Source organism: Acanthochromis polyacanthus, chromosome 12, assembly GCF_021347895.1.
Source record: "Acanthochromis polyacanthus isolate Apoly-LR-REF ecotype Palm Island chromosome 12, KAUST_Apoly_ChrSc, whole genome shotgun sequence".
NCBI classification, from domain to species: domain Eukaryota; kingdom Metazoa; phylum Chordata; class Actinopteri; family Pomacentridae; genus Acanthochromis; species Acanthochromis polyacanthus.
The window spans coordinates 30,916,831-30,934,708 of NC_067124.1; the positions used below are offsets into that span (position 1 = coordinate 30,916,831).

Consider the following 17,878-nt stretch of genomic DNA (forward strand, 5'->3'; position numbering starts at 1 on the left):
TTATGGTGCATTATAGCACTCTGGAACATGGTGAAAATGATCACAACACTTTTTATACAATTCATGACGATTTCTAGCCTAGCCGCGCTAGACCCATGTTCTGAAGACACAAGGGTCTAGGCACGCTTGACAGGGAGGGAGGCGGGCTAAAAGGTTGTCTTTCAAATCACTCTGCAGCAATTGGGTAGGTATACAACCAATCAGCGCAACGAATAGGCTCCAAGAGCGCCGGAAATCAGAGGATGTGGTAGTTCGGTGAAGCCTTATTTATACAGTCAATGGGTGAAGTTCAAGTATATTACAGACATGTTAACAGAAAGATTATTCAGAGTCGGTGCTAATGGAGCTCAACGACTGTTGTCGTTTTTGTTGTCGACCCTGGCAGAGAATTAAATTCGTTGCCGTGGGTTGTCTAGCGCGGCTAGGCTAGTTGTTTCTGGTTGTTTCCGTCAGAATCGTCGCGCCTCTCTCGTCACTTAGTTACGTCCGCCTTCTGACTCTACACTTCATGGTGATTCATCCAGCCAGTTTTAGGAGAATCCAGCCTCGAGCCTTATGGAGGGTAACTAGACCCACCCTGGCAGAGAATTAAATTCGTTGCCATGGGTTGTCTAGCGCGGCTAGGCTAGACAATTTCAAGAGTTATGAACAATTTTGGACATGGTATTTTCTTTAAAAATATTCTAAAATAAAAACTTCAAACTTCATCATTTACATCTCTAACAATGTTTTACTGTCTTGTCACATTTTTATGTAATTTCAAATGACAAGAAACCTATTGATATGCGAGAAATTTGGTAAAAATTCAATGTATAACTAAGAATCCTCTAAAGAATGCAAAGAGTTGACTTTTAGTTGACAACACTGCTTAAATACAAGTGCTAATAAATGTGTGCTCATTAAAAAAACAAAAAACCTGCATCTACTCAATATAATGTCCACCAAGTTAAAACTACAACCTCCGGTCAGCATCATCACGACATGCTTGGATGTCTTTTGCCACCATTGGCTGCTTCGACAACCAGATCTACCACAGGAAATGGAGTTAGACACTTGTCCACCCATCTATAATCAGGTGGTGTCGGTGCGGAGGCTCATTCGATTCATGTGTACGAGCTGTTCCTGCAATGGGAGTCGGAGAGGAGAAATTCCTGCAAACCGCCACTGATTCGCAGCCGTTCATAGCTTGTTGGCTCAGCAGCAGCAGTAGCCAAAGTAATCTTCACTCCGGCTGTGTTTATTGTTTTACTGTTCAACCCTACAGTTACTGGGTTCACGTCTTCCTTATCCGCACAAACAATCAAAAGAAACCACGGATCAGATGTACATGAATGGAGATGGAATGAAAACAAGCAGAGGACTTAACGTGTTATGCCATATTTAATTAAAAAAAATCACGAAAATATGGTGCCAAACTACCTGAAATGTTGCCTCGACTGAAAGATGACTGATATTTTAATTACATCAAGGGATTTTTTGAACTGGAGCTTTTTTTTTTTGCTATTTATTCTGTAATAAATAAAAAATAACTGAATGGTGACAATGCATGAGGAGGAGATCATGAAGGAGTTTCATTCAAATAAACTTGGATGAAGCTGTAGACGTACAAACGCTGTTGAACATGCATCAGTACGCTGTACTGTACATGGTGTGTGTAAAAAAAAAAACAACCCACACAGGACTTCAAAGCTTAACACAACGACATTGATCAAATATAACACATCTGCGCTGGAAAAGCTTCACATGACCTGGTCTTTGCTTCCTTCTTGGTAAATTTTGAGCAAAATGTGCTAAGATTTAAGTTCTGGGTGGGCCCACTTCATGCACTGCACCGCTGCCACTCAGCAGAGTCCAGGCGGGACATATGGTCGAGATAAACAACCTTATTTTCTTGATCGACAGCCTCCGAATGTGTGAGCAGAAGTGGCAGGACCCATGCTGCTTCTTTCAAAAGAGGGAAAGCTTAAAAACATTTTTCAAATCTAAGATTACTTTCATGGGAACTGAGTATTGGTATTGGAGAGATTTCCAACTGTATCAGGCCTTGTACTGACTGCCGCAGCTGGACGAGCTGGAACGGTTTGGAACGGGCTGCCATTGCAAAACTATAGCAGATGCAAACTCTGCAGTAAATCTTTCACTATTAGTCCACGACAGGATTTGTTGGAATAGTGTGTTTTGAAGGCAGGATAGTGGTGATCAGAGCCTGGTCTAAGCCTGGAGCCAAGAAGAAGAGGTGGTATTTTGGAAAACTGATAGAGGTTTTTACAAACTTCCAATTCTTTCAACCCAGAGGTGCTTTACTTTCGACCTAAAGGTGCTTTCTGTGTTTATCAGGGAATGATGACACACTTCTTTCCTTATTGTAGAAGCACATGCTCCGTCCTCCGATGTAGACTTGAGGATCAGCAAGTGCAGGTTATGAGCAAAATGAACAGACGAGGCTCGCAAGCCGCCCATTATTTCCATTGATCGGGGCGAGATGTGCTCTTTGTGATTTTAGTTCAGTCTGACTGAACTCTGACTGGTGGAATCACGAGGCGCTGCTCGAAGGGTTACGATTGAGGTCTCATCCAAGAAATATTGATTTTTCCACCTTCATTTTATTCATAAATTCATGAAAATTATGCTAGCTCCCTCGGTTAACGCTGACAGCCAGATCCACAATATTTCATACTTGCTTCTTGCCACAGCGGGCACCAAAATATTGACTGGTAAAATCCAGTCTCAATGCCCAAAGACTCCAACCTGGAACATGCCACATCATAGTGCCTCCAACATGTGAAAAATGGAACTCATGATGTACTGAAGGGTATTCCAGAAGAATAAAGTATCTGAGGATTTAAGTGCGTTTTACAAACCGTTATTCCTTGCTCTCCTCGGTCTCCTCTGGCTCCTCTTATGCCCGGACCGCCCTGAAACACAGACCGAAAAACATACTGTTACAATCGAGTTTGGTTAAGGTTTGTAATGTGCCTAAAAAAAGAATAATGGGTGTGACACAAGCTGCTAAAAACTATCTTAAGCGCCAGCATGGAAATTAGGGTGCATGTTTTAAAATGTAATAAAAGTGGGACTCCATATGTCTTGGATTATGGATTATGAATATGGTGGACGGAGGCCAGCACTGATCGCTGCTGTAAACTGTCCCTTTGAGCTCTATTTTACGACTCTGCATCTGTGACTAACAGCGGGGGACTGGAGCTGTAAACCCTGGGCTGACCCCTTCAGCCCCGAGGTTTAACCGGGGACAAACAAGACACATCTGCTAATCATTGACCCATTTGGGAGATATCCTCTTCCTGTGTTTGCTTAAATAGGTCTCCCCTGGGAACTGAGGGGGCAGATAGGTAGTTCCTAAACTATTTAGCCAAAGGGGACAAGAGGGAGGAATATGAGAGGAGACATGCAGATGTGGTGAAAGCAAAAGGTCACAATGGATTGTACAGCATGAGTTTGTTTTCTTGTTTTACTACATGATACCAGTGTCATTTTATTTTTTGCTTAATTGAATCCAATAAACATTCAAAACCTACCAAACTGCTGACCAAAGTCTGAAGTTTGTTGTCATTAGCGCCCTCTGTTTTATAAGAGCTCATTTGAACAGCTAACTGAGCAAATCTGTTGCCTTCACTGAACAGAACATTTATTGGTATTAAACTGAAATTTACTGGGCACCTAAACTTGATTTCAATCCTTTGAACCCGAAAATCCACTGTCAGATTTGAGAGACAGAAAAAAAAATCAACTAAATTACACCAATTATTCAATCCAATCCACTCCAGCTTTATTTGTATAGCATTTTTAACAACCACCAATTGAACCAAAGTGCTGTACATACATGTACACAGAACAAGGCAAATAAAATCAGCATTAAGAGCAAATAAAATGTAAAAATACACAATGAAAGCACTAAAAACAATTTAAATCAGAGATGCATAAGAAAAGCACGAAAAACAAATAGAATCACAAAATAAAAGGTGAATAAAATCCAAAATACACAATAAAGGCACTAAAAATAAATAAATAAAATCAGTGCCTCACGCTGGATGGAAAGCCAGGGAATAAAAGAGTGTTTTAAGAATCAGAAACTACAAAAACACAAAGAATCATCAGATTTTTGGCTTTCCAACGCTCTTTGAATTATTCATCTGCAACGTGTCCTTCTATGAGGAAAAAAAATCAAAGCTTAAAATCCTGATATTTCATGAAAATCTCTTTATTCCACATCTAATAAAAAAATTGCCAAATTAACCTGCTCTAACTGGATTCTGTAAAAAAGAAAAATTATGCATTCCCCAACACAGTCATTAGGTTATTAGTGACTCAGCTGTGATCAAGAGTTATGTGATAAAAAAAAATCCTGAGACTTTTCAGCTAAAGTGGGATAAACTGCAGACAGGAGACAAGTAAAGAAACAAATTTAAAAAACAAGCAATAAAATATTGATAGCATGTGCAGCCACCATTTTTTCCAGTACTGGCTAGACCTGTGGTCATCAAAAAGTTTGTACATGTTGATTTCAGTTTTCCTCACAACTATTTTTTTCATTTCAGTGTGAAATCCACATTTCCTTATTTATTTAGAAATAGTTACTGGGTGTCTTAATGACTTTTCTAGTGTATACTGGTCATGAATTGATCTTTCTCGAAATTCCCTAGTTATCCAAATCAAGAAGGTATTTTTCAGTACTAGATGTTTTAGTACATTTTTCTATTTTGTGTATTTTTTTTAGCTATGGAAGACAAGCAATAGTGAGTCTTTTCAGACCTTATTAACAATTTCACAAACAAAATGCTGAGAGAAAATTTTAAATAATAAGACTTTAAATGAAGCAGTAAAAAAAAGATTACGGAAAATGTGGGAGCTTCAGCTTGTTATACCTACAGCATTCTAATCGAGAACCTTTTCATGACTAGGTTTCTGCAATACAAAACAAAAACAAAAATTACTGATGTGTCATGCACAATGACTGTATCTCAGTTTTATATTTGTCACTGAAGTCATCTTAAAACATCTTGTAAAGTTTGCAAAGTGAACTACACGTTTCTACTTCATAGACAGACGAGTATCTGTTGTCAGCCACATAGGGTGGAATAAAAAAGAAACTACATGTGACAGACAAATACAGCAACAAAAGAAAAACAAAAATGATTGATGGTACTCATCAATTCAGCAGTTTGTCTCTTTTGTTTTTAATGGATCCTTCTAAACAAATTGAGTTCAGGACTCGTTTGAGTCTCGGCAGAACCTGCAGAGAAACTGAAATTGAGGTCCAACAGCAGCAATCCAAATAATTATGCTTGGATTCTTCCACTGGCCTTTAATGACGGCACAAAAAAACACAGCTATTATGATTTAACCAAGCAATCTGATACCAAAATTTACATTTTTCAAATAATACTTGGATCTGAAACAGCGTATTCAGTATTAACAGACGAAGCTGAGCGTGTCTCCTTCCCACTAATGTCGGATTGATTGTTGACTGATGTTTGTTATTGAGCCACGTCTCTGCCAGATCAGGCGGCACAGATTGCAATTCACTTGAGACAATCAATACTGTTTGAGACAGAGACAAGCGAAGAGGTCTGCTGCTGTGCGAGACGGGAAAAGACGTACATTTGACAGTGAAAGCAAACACAGAAATTACTCTTCGGGAGAGGAAACGTTGTTTTGAATGATTACTTTCATCACTGTGCATAGAGGAGATCAAAAATTTTCTTGTCTACAGAGTTAGACAATAGACAAAAGTACATATTCTACTGATTACAAAAACTTTAGAAAAATTGATCATTAGTAGAGGAATGTTTTGATCTCTAAACATTTTTAAATACGTTGTGAACGCTTTGACCCCTCAGCTATTTTCTGATCTAATCAGATCTGATTCTAATCTCTTTTCTTGATCATTAGAAGGATTAGTTATGCATGACGTACTTTTTTTTGAACAGTCAAGGGTATTCAGATCTTCCATTTGATATAATACTTGCAGTCTTTGTTTTACACTGCCTGGCCAAAAAAAAAGTAGCACACTAACATTTTGTTGGACTGCTTTTATCTCTGAAACTGACATGTTTGCTTTTCCATCATTTCAATAAGCTTCTACAATGTCACAGCATTTATTTCTGCCCAGAGTTGCCTTCATTTTCTACCAAGATCTTATATTGATGATGGGAGAGTCAAACTGCTGCGAGTCCTGGAATCATCATCTTGGAACATGCCCATGTCATCAGGGAAGAAAAACTCCATTGATGGAAAGACCTGGTCATTCAGTGTATTCAGGTAGTCAGCTGATGTCATTCTTTGAGAACATAACATTGCTGGACCTGACCAAGCCCAGATCATAACCCTAACCCCCACAGGCCTGTAGGCACTAGCCATGATGAGTGTATCACTTCATCCACCAGTCTTCAGACAAGCAACTAGCATAATTGGAAAGGTCAAGTCATGTGTTTTCATTAGATATGTGCATCACTTCACTGCAATAAATACTTTGACAGCGGTTTAACTGAGAAGAATGGATGTGAACTTGGACTAGAACTTGTTGAGCTCTAAAGTTTAATACACTTTTGATGTCTTATTTGCTTTCCTGTTGTCTTTTTGTGGCAGTTTGCTCCATCAGATTTCCCCCACAGATCCATTATTCACTCTCTTTGGCTTCACAGTGACCAAAGTCTCAGCAGCACAACAACTTCAGCACACATCTATTGTTTGTAGTAAAACTCCACAGTCTGTTAGGATTGTGAAAGTTTTCCTGTCAGTAGGTCGCTTGTCTTCCACTGGGAATAACACACACATTTGTTGTAGTGTAACAACCATTATATTGTCTTAACGAGGGGAATGGCACTGCCTTTTCATCCTGCCTCCGAATCCCACTGACTTGACTGTGCAGTTTTAGCACAAAAGCTGCTATGATGTTGCCATTAAACCGTTCATCTACGCCCATATGCTGCAGTTAAAATGTGATTTAAGAAGCCCATTCAATGCTAGAGAGATTAACAGACAGACAGAGCAACAGACACTGGCGCAGAGAGGCATAATGTGATAATAAAACGAGAGAGAGAGAGAGCCTCGAGCGCTGGGATGACGGTAAGATAGGTGAAAAAAAAAATGAAGAAAAAGAGAAAAACAATGAAAAGCTGAAAGCTAAGCTATTTGCTATGCTATATTGATCTCTGCTTTCAAAAGGCGGGAAGACAGATGGAGGCGACAGATATTGTGCAGAGAAAACATGACAGAGAACAATAGAATTGTCAAATCAAGTCAGTTTAGGAACAACTGATGTTGACTAAAGTGCTGCAGAGCTAAAAGAACAACAGAAAAAAAACAATAAATCGGTAAAAATAACAGGTAAAAGCATAATGTCTAAAAATCTGAAATGACATGAAATAAAAATGGTTTTTCAAACAGGATTTAAAACGCTCTACAGTTTGCTGCAAAGTCCTGATGTCCTCTGGGCTTTAATACAGACCTCGACCTGAACCAGTCAGCAGACATCAGCGATCTCGTGGGATTGTGCAGAATTAAAAGATCAGAGATGTAAGGAGGCGCAAACCCGTTTAATGACTTAAAAACAAACAAGATCAGAAAAATCAATTCCAATTCTAACTGGGAGCCAGTGCAAAGGAGCCAATATAGGTGAAATGTGGTCTTGCATGCGTTTTCCTATTAGCAGTTGAGCGGCAGCGTTTTGGACCGGAGACTGGCAGAGCAAAGGCTGCTGCAGAGCGTAAGCCTGGGTGAGATAAAAGTGTGAAACAACTTCTGGAAGTTAGTAAAGGTGAGAAAAGGCTTGAACTTTGTAAGGAAGAAGCCGGCTGCATTTATTTTCTTGTTGGGTATTGCCACAGATCAGTCCCAGGTTTAATAAAGGGTTGATAGTACGAACCCAAAGTTTTCCTCTAAGGGTAATGGGCAGGTCAGGCGCTCTAAAGCTCTTAACCTCTGCTGTTTGGGCAAAATGAAGAAAATTCTGGTTTTAATTTCATCCAGGCAACCCAGTAATTCCATAAATGCAAAACACGTAGTTACATAATAAAGTATGCCTCTGAATGGCACATAATTCTAAACCTCCAACTGGTTGCAGTCACAAGGAACAAAAATGTGTCCAACAGTGAAAAATGACATTTCTTCAATGTCAACACATTGAGGATGAGGATGCACTAAATGACAGAATCCCCTGAATAACCAACCATCTCCCAAAAAATGACATTCCTATCACCTAAACTACATTTTCACTTGAGGGGAAGGTATTTTTCTGCCAGTTTATGCTTGTTTGTGACCAAATAATTTTCTTATCAACACATGTTCACCATTTATTTCATTGCTCTACTGTTACCCCAATTCAGCCAACCAATCAGATATCAGATAAGGGGGGACTTGTAACCATGGTAAGCTCAAAAAATGCTGCCAATGGGTTGTATAATAACCAAAACCATGACATTTTCCTCAGCCTAAAAATGTATTTTTAGTACCTAAACTTAACCAAGATAACCAATTATCATTGTGAAAGTGACAATCAAAGCATAATGTTTTCCTAAAGCTGACCACATACAGTAGGTTTAGTGCCTAAATCTAACCAGATAGAAAGTGAAAACCCAAAGTAAATGAGTGAAAATGAAACTTCAGACTAATTAATGATGCGACAGTGTCTTGGGACCCTTCATTCAACCTCCTTATGTGGACTTTCAAAGTAGAAGCCTTTCCTACTATGTTACAGGCAGGTGCACAAAAAATTTTGTTTTTGAAAAAAAAACATGTTTCTTTCAAAATGTAAATAACAATGCAGTTTGGTAGTATAGGAATGTCATTTTGTGGAGTCGGTATTAAGGAAGATATTAAAAGTGCAGGTTTGGTGCTAATGATCCTCAAAACCTGACTGAAAAACAACATATTCATCCAACAGGGCCTGGAGCTGATGGAGCACAACTTTCTCCAGGATCTTAGAAAGAAAAAGCAGTTTAGAAATCAATTTGAAATTAGACAGAACTATGGGATCTTGGTTTGGCTTTTTAATAAATCTGCTGTGAATGTGCAGGAACAGACATAGCCAGAAAGCAGCTATTAATAATACACAAAACTGTTGCTTATAAAGTTCTTCAACTGCTTTAATATGCTTATTGTTTTCTGAAAACAATTGAAAAGACAAGAAAATAAGATCAAATCCAATACTGTAATATATTCTTCTGTTCTGAAAAAGCAGCATTAAAGGCTAAAATAAAGAGACGGGAGGGCAGGCTGTGACCTGTGGATACAACACTACAGATGAATAAGAAGATATGGCTTGTTGGACAGGGAGGAAAATTGGTAGAATTGTAATCAGCTGTGATAAATGGAATCGGCCCATAATTACTTTCTCAAACTATACCAGTGTCGAGCTACACCTCCTTCTCCTCCCCTCAGTATTCAGAGGCACAGACAAAGACGAAGCGAGAAAACACAAGAAGGGAGAGAAAACGAAAGTGGAGAGAAAAGGAAAAGAAAAGAAGATGGAATAAAGACAAAAAAGTCTCAGGCTGTAAATGAGCTCATTTACTTGCTCTCATCTCACGAGTTCTTTCAGGTTGAAGCTGCCACAGCTGCTCTACATGCACAACATTACTCTCCCTAACATACAGACTCCTCAGTGAAAACAGATAAAGATTTGTGATTTATTTTACTGAGAGGGGAGATTTTAAATTGTATTTAACTGGTCAGTAGACAAAAACCCTCTTTACAATGCAGGGATGACAAATAAGAGGTGTACTGACTGTAAATTAACTTTTTTGGTGTGAGTTTTGACACAGTGGTCCTTTGTGATGTTGGAAACTCTGGGTTGGATGTGGATTAGCCACTATGATTTACATCATCATGTTTTACCAACACATATCTTATAGTATCTAGTGTTAACGGATCTTATAGTATCTTAAAATATATTATCGTATCTTATCTTACTGTATCTTATTCTATCTTATTAGATCTTAACTTCTTATATACGTTAACTTATCTTATTGTATCTTAACGTATGTTATCTTATTGTAGCTTATTGGTAGAGGAACGTATCTTATAGTATCCTATTATAATTTAAAGTAGCTTATCTTATTTTTTCTTATTCTATCTTAACGTATCTTATATCTTAATATATATTAACAAATCATATCTTATATCTAAACTTATGTTATTGTATTTTAATGCATCTTATCTTACTGTAGCTTATCATATCCTAACATATCTTATCGTATATTATCGTCTCTTAACACATCTCGACGCATCTTAACATATCTTAATGTATCTTATCGTAACTTGATGCATCTTAACGTATCTCAGTGTCTCTTTGCCTATATTATCATATCTTATTGCATCTTATATCTTAACATATCTTATCACAGGCTATTGTATCTTATTGTATCTTATCATACCATATCGTCTCATATCTTATTGTATCTTATGTCTTATTGAATTTTATATAATAACATATCCTCTTGTATCTTATTGTCGTATCTTAATGTATCTTAACATGTTATTATATCTTATTGCTGTATAGTATCATATCTTATTGAATCTTATATCTTAGCGTATCTTATTGCATCTTAACGAGTCTTATTGCAACTTGTTGTCGTATCTTAATGTATTTTATTGCATCTTGTCGTATCTTACTGTATCTTAACATGTAATTGTATCGTACGTTATCTCCTCTTTCTTTGCTTTTATGTGTGAATTAACTGATTGTGTTATGTTTTAGGCCAGTCAGTCTCAAAACTGCCGCTTAAAAAAACAAACACTGAACTGAACTGAATTGAATTTAACTTCACATTTAACATTCATTTTCTAATCAGCTGCTGGAACATCTGTGTGACTTTTTAATATTTACCACACTTCAGCACACTCTTCAGGGACTTTTTGAGAGAGTTATTTTTCATTTAAGTCTATAAAGAGAGACTGAGGGGGAATGAGTGATTAAGTGATGTAAGAAAATCAAACATCAGTAATGACAAAGCATGAATGGGCACACTGAGGTACGAAAAACAGCTTTTAAGGAGAAAATAAGCAGAGACGGAAATAAACATCTTCAGAGTTTCCATACATATCTCTGAAATGTAAGTACAACACGGTCCTTACACTGGGGTGAGCACTAGAGAACACACACATTGAGTAAATGAATATGAATGTTCTTACCGGGGGTCCGGAGGGTCCTGGAGGTCCTTTGCTGTCCTGGGAGCAGGTGCAGGCGTGAGGCATGGAGGGACACTGCTCCTCAACTCTCTGAAAACACAACACAGACATCAGCAGGCTCACTACAAATGTCATGTAAATACACCCCGAGTTAAAAAGATAACGACAATAAAGCATATCCATTATTGGCCAACTTTTCTGAGTTGTTAGTATCAGGATTAAATTCATAGTGCAGTAAAATCAGTGTTTGTTTGGTCACCTTGACTACAGATTTTCTTTCAACCGTTTGATTATTACAGTTAACTTGCAGAAAAATCTTCAGTTCTTCGATCTGTATGCAGCAATCCAGCTCAGAATGCATAAATGTGTATGCTTTTTAAAGAAGTACATTATTCAACATATGAGGAATTAAGTTTTTAATTACAAATGAAAAAATAATTACAATGTACTCTGGTTTAAATAATTATTTAAAGGAAACTTCACAGAAAAAATACAGATGAATAAAAGTGAACAGAGTGAACTCCAGCCTCAGAAATCACCACAAATAGTCTCAGATTATCCTCAATAGCTAAACATAAGAAGCTCCAGAAGATACTTAATTATACTGGCTTTAACCGCATTGTACAGGTGCATAACTAATTGAACATGTCTGTTTGTTGCATTACTATGGTTTCTGCCTGGGGTGTTAATTTATAATTGGTATTCTCATTAAGGCACACTCACACTGGACTTTGGTATTAAAATTTCTGACTTTCATGCAGCTCATTAGGTAAATTTCTCTCATATTACATGAAACAAATTGAATAAGTAATTTGGCTTTTGGCTTCTGCTTTCATCATGAGTCAGTTTGAGCACAACTATAACTATCAGTTGAAAATATTTCAGCTTGCAATATTCAGAGAAATCAGTTAATGCACTAGAGAGGAGAGAAAAGGTAGAAAATGATGATTTAAAGTGTGCACGGGTGAGAGAGTAAAGGCTCGGGCAGCACGATATATCGCTTCAGCATCGACATTGCATTGTGCAGATGAAGGCAAATAGCCTAAAAAGAAAATCAAGCTTTAACTTGTTTGCTTCCTGATACAAAAGAAATCTCATGTAGTTCTCATTTTTCTTACACAGATTTGTTTTGCAAAATGCATCTAAAAGACACAGGGTTTGTTAGCATGCAGGCTCCACATGTGCACAACAAAATGAGCCAGGAGCAGTTGAGAAACACTGAAAAGGACAATTAAATCCATTGTGCTAGCATATTTCAGCTACAGGAAAGATGACGTTGACCAAAACAGCTCCTCTGTCAGCAGTGTTTTGCCACCACAGGAGGCAACACAATTAATATGTTTGGATATTTAAATCTGCAACACAAATCTCTATACGACGAGTGCAACATCCAACACTATGTCGTATCATATCAAAAGTATGATACCAATCGACAACAGAGTTTTAAAATCAGCAGCTGTTCGTTTGACACGCTCTATGTCATACACGGTTGTTTTTCTCAAGCTGAAATCCCAGAGAAGTATGAAAAATGCATGTCATGAGCGGAATACTATGCAGCTATGATGGATTTCTGGTCCAGCCAGACAGAAGAGACCGACATGAGTCTGACAATCTACTTTATTAATGAGGACTTCTATCTGAAAAGGCATTGTCTGCAAACTGCATTTTTCCCGGATGATCACATAAGTCAGAACATCCCAACAGAGATGAGTGAAGCTCATCAGTAAAAGTTGGCTGCTTGAGAGAGTCTGAACAACAGCAGACAATGTGGAGAACACGGTGAAAAAGCTGCAGTGCTTTAGCCACAGATTCATCCTGCAGTTAGTGAGTTGTAGCTGTTTTGTCATATTTCAAAACGTATTCCAGAAAAACAAAATGTCACCATATCAGTTTTTCTCTCAGCTCAAGCATAGACATGTGTTAGTTTCTTACCAGTGCTGGCAGCTCACAGCACTTATCTCTGCTGGCCCAGGAGGTACTGCAGATGATGTCAAACATCTGGAGCTGGAACTGCAAACACACACACATGCATGAATACACACCCAAGCAATTCTATTAATGCTGCAATTTGAATATTATCGGTAAACACAAAATTTAACAGAGGCCACATTAAAAATAGAATATCAACTGCAATATTTTGTAATTTTGTTGTTTCTGCGTCACCAAGAAGCCAGAATACGGGTCGTTTGGCTGAAGAGTGCTGCATGATGGACACAAAGTCTGGCTGATAGCGTCAGTAAACACAAAATGAATGTTCTGGAGGCTGCGCTCGGCCCAGACTATAAATTAGGTCATGGGCTTATGTCTGGTTACGTTTAGCATCAAAACTGTGGAGGAGTCGTACTAACGTACGCTGTTTATTTTATGAGAGGGGCAGTTTGGAGCATTTACGTTTTACCCATCCAGAAAACAGACATCCGCTGAATCTCAGCCTTCAAAAAAATCTTAATATACATACAACACATGTCAAAACACAACTTAACTGTGGAAAACTCCCTTTTAGAGCAAATCACACAGTTTAACTGGACAGACATGAACACATGATTGCAGACTTGGGTGAGATTTTGTTGATTTCTTTCTGCTACTGTCTCGTTTCTACAACCATTATCTTCATTATTTTATTGATGTTGCAGTGATTTGCTGCATGGTATTATTCTAAGTACAGAAACATGATCATTCTTTAGTGAAAAAGTGCAGCAAACTTGATTTAGACATCCCAGGTTTAGTTAAATTAAGCTCAATGTAAAAACAGTCAGTTCCCTCAGTTATCTCAACGTTATTAAATGGCAAATAAAACTTTAAATAGTCCAGTATAATTGGAAAATGCATGGCGATAAATGGAAATGTGAGTCAAACGCTTTTTAATTCCCAAAGAGTGAATGGCTGACGTGCCATTTTGAATCAATAGTCATCCTTTACACTGGCCAGTATGTCACATTTGTCACACTTTCTTGATTTTCCATTCACTAAACTCGTTCACGCAGCATTTTCCAGCTGATAATCGTCTTTGGAGAAGCTCAGGAGTATAAATTTACTAATAGCTGTGCTTCGCATTTCCAGAAGCCCGGGGTATCTCACCTTCCACCCAGCCTGAGTCTGCCAAAAGTTTTTTTTTGTCTTGAGTGCCTGTGCTCCTTAATGGGTAAAGCGCCGCTAACAAAGTCTATGTAAAGCACTTCGCACATTTCCACTTGCAATAAATAAGATGAACTCCCACCGAGTGACTCGCTGCAATGGTTGCGGATATTTATGGTTTCCATTTTACCGCCCATAATTATTCACGCACACATACACATGCATAGCTGACTGATCATTGCAATCAGTGAATAAGGGGCAATTTTAACAGCCAGATGATTATCACTTGATTAAAGCTAATTTCATTTATTCCTTAACAGCACACAGCGAGACCTGCTGCAAGAGAAAACAACAGCATTTATTCTGATAAATATTTCATAGCAATTGTGGAGTAGCACAGAAATGTTGCACTAAATTCACAGTTTTGTCAATTCTGCAGCTCTCCTCCATGCTACAGTGCCGACAGCCTTTAGAAACATCATGTCTGGGTAAATCCTATACACACAGGTGTTTTAAACAAGCATTCATACTGACTGGAGCAGAGCTGTCTCGTCTGCCTCTGGACCGAACCATCCTTCCCAGGACCTCCTCTCCATCCGTGGTGATGTTACCGGCTGCACTGACGGGTTTCTCTCCAACAATGGAACAATCCAACACCACCTTCACCGACGTCTTGCTGATGGTCACATGGAGCTGTGGGGCAGAAAGAAGAACAGGGTGCATTAGAAACACTTTGGAGCAAGGAAATTTGACGCCTGAAAATATATTACTATTGTTTTAGCTAAAATTGGTTGAAATTATGATCAAACAAAATCACAACCGTCTCGGAAACAAGCAATTTCTAAGTGTTCTTATTGTTCTTGTTACATTTTTACTCACAGTTGGCTCATTTTTCACTGCAACACAAAGTCCTGCACCTCTATTGAAATAGAACAACCATGACTGGATGTAGAGAGAACTAAGAAATGTCTTCTGTACAGAAATAATGCCACAAATGATTAAAATACAGGAAAAAAAAAACGAGTTGATTTTCTTCAATTCATATTTCTGCAAAACTAGAATCAATATACGGCATTTTCTAAGCGCACACTTTGGTGTTCATACTGGAAAAAAAAGTTGCACCACAATGCATCGATATTCAAACAATTTACATTTTAAAATCTCTACTAACTACTGCGCTGCACACCAACATTAGAAAGATGTTTCACTAAGCTGAATGTATCCTTACTCCTTTGTTTTGCTGTTTTGAACCATGCCACATTGATTTTACATATCAAACATGTTTTATTTTTGTCTCTTGCCGTTTCCTCTCCGTTTACTGTAGACACTGCCTGCAGTTCATCTGAAAATCTCAAAATTTTTGTCACATAGCTGTTGGTCAAAGCTGAGTCACTTATGGCTTCTTGGCTGTGCTGAAGGGTGAGTTTTTTTTTTAAGTGATTATTTTGAGTGAGACATGAAAGTACAAGTATACTTTCATAAAATATCACCATTTTAAGCTTAGCCAGAACCATACATCACATTCACAAACCATCCAAAAGTTTCAAATCTTATAAAATAACAGTTTTTTTTCCTAGTTTGTTGCTCTGATAAATGGTGTAATTGCAGAGATTTTTAAAAACAAAAACACACCTTCCAAATGCACTGGCGGGTTTTTAGGGTTCAGATTGTTAAAGAGAAACAAACCAGCTGTCCGCTATATTTCAGCATGTTATCTGGTTCAATAGTCAATCCTCATTAAGTCTGCATCACCCACCATTATTGCCTTTAAACGCTATACATATCACTAGACATAAACACCAACAACTGAATAGATGCCGTCAATAAAACAGAGTTGCAACACGGTTTTTACGTGTCGCGGGTCTTGATAAGCCAGAATCTAAAGCGTTTGACTTCCTCGGTGTGTTTTAACAATAAGCCACCTCTTTACTGACAAATCACAATGACACTGACTTCCTTTGTGTGTTTTTTTTTTTAATAAACACAATCTAAAAGCATCTACGCACACAAATTATTCTGTCCAGTCAGAGGGCTGGATGCCTGTGAGGTGAAACTGCCTCCTTAGAGGAAACCACTGCCAGGGCGCTGAACCGTGAAATTCAACTGGTCGTACTGTTAATGAGGAAAGAGAGCTGCTTCCTGGTGAAAGACTGTAAATATCTGCAGGTTTCACTGCTATAGAAGGTTTTCTAGAACTAAATTCTTGAGACAGAATACACTTTAAGTCTTGGGAGTATGCATGTATATGTGCAGTACATACACATCTATGCACTGTAACAAGGGGCAGCAAATGTAGAGGCAGATAAAGTTCATTTTGGAGTGTCAAAGCCGGTTCCACGGCTGACGTCTGCTTCATAATGACTTTCTGTTCTCATCCTCCACTCTGCACACTTCACTGGGCATGACGCATGTGTGTGCTCTACTTTTGTGATGTAGAACATGGCGGAAATCTTCTACGGCGTCGACTTTTACCCTGGTATTGCGTGGCATTTAGTGTTTTCAGTTAAGGTTCCATTAGCAGTTTGGGTAAAAATATAGAGCATTGAAATGTGTGAGGTTTATAAATGTATATTTTTCTGTGTCTGTGTCTGTGTGTGTGTGTGTGTGTGTGTGTGTGTGTGTGTGTGTGTGTGTGTGTGTGTGTGTGTGTGTGTGTGTGTGTGTGTGTGTGTGTGTGTGTGCTAAAGATGCCAGTCACCCTCCTGCAGTCTTCATGGTTCCTCCATTTACTCCAGCAGTGACTCAGGCTCATTTTCAGCCCGGAGGAAGTTTATTCTGGGAAAGTTATGATTGGACCATTCTTCTATTCTAACACTTGAGCTAAAAGAAATCTGAATATCTTGGCCAACAGTAGCAGGCAGCAGAAATATGGTGTTTATCTGGAAGCATTTCTTTTGTTATGGTTCTTTTACTTTGACTGACATGTGGGTAACATTTGGGTTCATATAATATTCTTCCTATTGTTTCATGGGATTGTTATGCATGACACAAACGTTCAAAAAACGGTAACTGGTGTTAAACTTCCTGCACCGACAAGTACAGAAGTCTCTATATACATTTACACTGTCATAAATGGGTGACATTAAAGCTAATATCAACGTTACAAAAGAGTTTTTAATTCATCTCAAACACGTCAGAGAAGCTGCAATGCTGATTGGGAGACAGTTTAATCTGCCAGTGCTAGTAAATAAAAGTAAAACAAAAGCACTGACAACAAGAAAAGATGATGAAGTATCAGAAATATAACTAGCATAATAGTTTTTGCATTGTGCTGTTCCTGGCAGGTCAGATGGCTGGTTGGAGTCATCCACAGCTAATACTGCTGCCAGCACAAGATAAATTATCGCCTCGCTGTCCCGTTTTTTTCCCTCTCTCATATACAGATAAACAGTCACAGCTTTGAATTTTCTAATGCTGCTGCTGTCTTAAACATCAACGATATCTTTCCATTATATAAAGCACCTCATTTTTTTGTATTTCTCTATCTGCAAACAGTTTTGTTTTGTCTTTATCAGAATTTGTTTTTTCATACTCCAGACATTATTTTATTTTCCACAAGACTGACAGCTCCAAGTTATCTTTTCCATGTTGCAGATAGGATTTTGAGGTAATCTTGTAAATTTCACACCTCTGTGGCACGTTGAAAATAAACATA

At 38.1% G+C, this 17,878-nt stretch overlaps 1 protein-coding gene across 3 annotated transcripts in view; it reads right to left on the reverse strand.

Moving 5' to 3' along the window:
• The window catches only part of col14a1a (collagen, type XIV, alpha 1a), a 221,085-nt gene that overhangs the window by 57,958 nt on the left and 145,249 nt on the right, over positions 1–17,878 (reverse strand). For all 3 annotated transcript variants that reach the window (XM_051956908.1, XM_051956909.1, XM_022194221.2), the window contains exons 34-37: positions 14,758–14,916; positions 13,081–13,158; positions 11,152–11,238; positions 2,862–2,915 (exon numbers count right to left, since the gene is read on the reverse strand). In XM_051956908.1, coding sequence (XP_051812868.1) covers positions 2,862–2,915; positions 11,152–11,238; positions 13,081–13,158; positions 14,758–14,916 — 378 coding nt within the window. The remainder of the gene's footprint in view (positions 1–2,861; positions 2,916–11,151; positions 11,239–13,080; positions 13,159–14,757; positions 14,917–17,878) is intronic.